General features: G+C 48.2%; 1 protein-coding gene across 2 annotated transcripts in view; it reads right to left on the reverse strand.

The window, feature by feature from the left end:
* Positions 1-604: 604 nt before the first annotated feature.
* aldh1a2 (aldehyde dehydrogenase 1 family, member A2) overlaps positions 605-3,513 on the reverse strand; it is a 22,082-nt gene continuing 19,173 nt past the window's right edge. For both annotated transcript variants that reach the window (XM_080542444.1, XM_080542445.1), the window contains 5 exons: positions 2,996-3,180; positions 2,578-2,742; positions 2,118-2,275; positions 1,311-1,385; positions 605-1,032 (listed from right to left, as the gene is read on the reverse strand). In XM_080542444.1, the coding sequence (XP_080398570.1) occupies positions 960-1,032; positions 1,311-1,385; positions 2,118-2,275; positions 2,578-2,742; positions 2,996-3,180 (656 nt within the window). In that variant the 3' untranslated portion in view covers positions 605-959. The remainder of the gene's footprint in view (positions 1,033-1,310; positions 1,386-2,117; positions 2,276-2,577; positions 2,743-2,995; positions 3,181-3,513) is intronic.

Consider the following 3,513-nt stretch of genomic DNA (forward strand, 5'->3'; position numbering starts at 1 on the left):
AGAATTTCATAGTACATCATTGTATAAACATGAACATAAATGGACATCGATGAGGAATTGTTACATTGTGTAATACAGTTACTCCTCTTTTTAGCAGGTATGAGTAAATGCTTTTAAGAGGTTAACCATTTTTGTTTTTCACGCTTACATTGGTCAATGGCTGACATACAGTGTTAAGTGGTAAAAGTAAAAATAAAAAACATAAAACAATTAGAAATCAACAATTAAAATATTAGAATTAACAGTTAAAATGGAACTCATCCATTCATATCTGAGATCGAGAGCTTCAATGGTCTTGGATTGAGCTGATTGATGCTTCCATGAATGCTACCTGGTAAATCAAAGCAATGATACATACAGTATGAGGTTTGACAATGATACCCCACAACACCACCATACTGCCCCCCCCCCCCCCCACACACACACACACACCCACACACAATGAGTTGCTGACATGGAGGCAAAGCAGGTATGGTTCTTCAGTCTGTGAGTGTTCGACTCCTTGTGGGGGGGGGGGGGGGGGGGGGTTGGGGGACAAGGACGGGAATGGGGGGGGACAGAGTAGCCTCCCCCATCGTCTCTCTGAGTGCTTTAGTGTGGTTAGTGGGGGAGGTGGGTGGGAGGCAGGTGGGGGGCAGTAGGTCGGGAGGTGGATGTTGGTGGTTGGTGTGGACTTGGAGACTGTCTGTGTATACAGGGCCGGTTTGGGGGGGGGGGGGCGGCAGGGTGGAAGGGGGAGGAGGCAGCTGACAGAGATGTGAGGAGAGAAGTCCATGGGGTGTGTGGGGGGGGGAGGGAGGGGGGAGGGGAGGGGAGCAGCGAGTGGTCACAGCCAGTGGCGTTGCCCAGGGAGTTTGGCTAGTTGGGATGGTTAGTGTGTTTTACCACCACAGGACTGCCAGAGGGGGACGTGGTGTGTCTCAGAGGAAGTCCCTCCCTCCGCGACGCGCGACGCGGTCTTAGGAGTTCTTCGTCATCATCTTCATCGTGATGGTCTTTACCTCTGAGTACTCCTTGAGTCCCTGTTCCCCCCTGGAAGCACAGAATGTCAGCTGATCAAGCAACACTTCAACATCACATAGCGTAGCTATGCGTATCTAGCTGACAATAACAAGCTCAAAAGTAGACGTTTGTATGCGTTTGCTGGTACTGAATGTGTCAGCCTAGAAAGCTAGAATCTGAATATTGTACGTGTAACTATTATAACCAAGGCCATTCTCTACTGTAAGAACACAATTGACTTTAATAGCTTGGCTTCAGTCATGCACTTTTCAAGTCAAGTGTGCCAAGAACCAGAAAAGGATACTTACAATTCGCGCCCGTTGCCAGACATTTTATATCCTCCAAATGGACACTGCGTGCTCAGGGCATTGAAACAGTTTATCCTAAGAAATACACAGAACACACATCATACACTCGCCTTTAAGTCCTGTGTACTTTGTTTAATCGTTTTATCATGTTTTTTCGACAGCCATGTTGTCAAAAGGCTCAAATCAAGACCATGCGGACCGCAGTGCATTTGGAGCACTGTTCGTTCTATCTTGACCGTCACTTTCATTGGAACAAAGTGTGTGTTAACCCCTTGCAGCAGGACACAGGGTCACTCAGGCACCATATTTGTGACACATTCTAATGCTTTGGTCCTCATGTCGGGATCTGTAATGATCTGACTTTTTCTTTCGCGTTGTTGAAAATCAATGACACATTGTCAGACAGACTCATGATCCTGCTAACAATGTAAAGTAGTGTTAACGGTAATTAGGTAGCAGTGGGGATTACTCAACGAATACATTGCTCTGTAGTATTTTGGCTTGACTAGCGAGTTTGTGTTGTGATTCTCAACAACCGTTGAAACGTAGTTCCGTGTTTCAAAAGAAAAGTCGGAACATTTAGATTGGTTGCCGACATGCGGGACCAAATGATCAGACTGTGTCACATAATATTGGCTGCGTTCGTATAAATAAATCCACTCTGGAAATCTGATCAGCACCCGTGGAATGCCTCTAGGTCCAATCAAATGACCTGGTCCCTTTATAACGTTGGAACCCAGTGTGCGCTCCAGCACTCTCAGAGCGAATTTACGAATGCAGCCACTGTACAGAGGGGCAGCCTCTTACCAGACAGTGCCAGCCTGCATGGCCGTGGAGATGGTGATGGCTTTGTTGATGTTGTTGGTGAAGACCGCCGCCGCCAGCCCGTAATCTGTGTTGTTGGCCCTCTCGATCACCTCCTCCAACGTCTTGAACTTCATGATCTGCTGCACTGGCCCAAAGATCTGTGTGCCACAGAAATAGATGACAGTGAGATGACACAACATTCCACTGTCCACGACATCCTCGCTCAGTCATGGCGTGCTAAGTATTGCATGTGGTGTGGAAAAGGCCATTCTAGACTTTTTTCCATTGAAAAAGCCACCCCCTGGTTCTAGAGTAATAGAGTGTGTTAGTCATACTGAACTACTACTGACTATGGATTGTTAACCTAGTCCTATTAAGCAATACTGAACTGTTTATAGAAGTCATACAGTGTATTGATCATACTGAACTGTTTAGAGAAGTCATACAGTGTATCACATACCTCCTCTTTGGCAATACGCATGTCATCCTCCACGTTGGAGAAGACAGTCGGCTCGATGTAGAATCCTTTCGTGCCCAGGGCTTTGCCCCCACACTCTAACTTGGCCCCCTCGCTGATACCGCTCTGGATGTACTCCAGAATACGGCTCTGCTGTTCCTGACTGATCTAGGGTCAGGGATAGAGAGGGACAGGGAGGAGAGGAGAGAGGGAGAGAGAGAGGGAGGGAGAGAGAGAGAGAGACAAGAAGAAGAGAAGAAGTAGAAGGGACAGCAGGAGGTAGAGATGAAGTGATAGAGAGAGGGAGCAAAAATAGAACATTTAATAACATCTACTGAATGCCAGTATACTTCAGTATACTTCAGGAATCCTCCTGGCCCTGCTAGGTCTACTACGGTCTACTCTGGCCCTCCATCCTCACCTGTGGGCCCTGCTCTACGGTGGGGTCGAAGGGGCTTCCCACCCTCCTCCTCTGGGCCCTCTCCACACTCCTGCGGACAAACTCGTCGTAGATCGGCTCCTCCACGAAGATCCGAGAGCCCGCAGTGCAGCACTGGCCTGCGTTGAAGAAGACCCCCTGGTGGGCCTGCTCCACCGCCATGTCCACTGAGGAAGAGGAGGAGGAAGAGGAGGAAGAGGGGGAGGAAGAGGGGGAGGAAAAGGAGGAGGAAGAGGGGGAGGAAGAGGAGGAGGAAGAGGGGGAAGTGCGGGAGGAAGAGGAGGAGGAAGAGGGGGAGGAAGAGGAGGAGGAAGAGGAGGAGGAAAAGGGGGGTCATTTAAAAAGGTCATCAACATGTGAGAGACAAATGTAGACTATGTTCAGGTATAACAATAGCAGGTATATGAATTAGAAATGTTGTAAATAAAAGAGGAGGATGCCCAAGAAGCTTGCATGGCATTTTTTATGTAAAAGCCTTTCCTAATCGTTGGGTCAGTAAG

Source organism: Nansenia antarctica (assembly GCF_963989245.1).
Source record: "Nansenia antarctica genome assembly, chromosome: 1".
Classification (NCBI taxonomy): Eukaryota; Metazoa; Chordata; class Actinopteri; order Argentiniformes; family Microstomatidae; genus Nansenia; species Nansenia antarctica.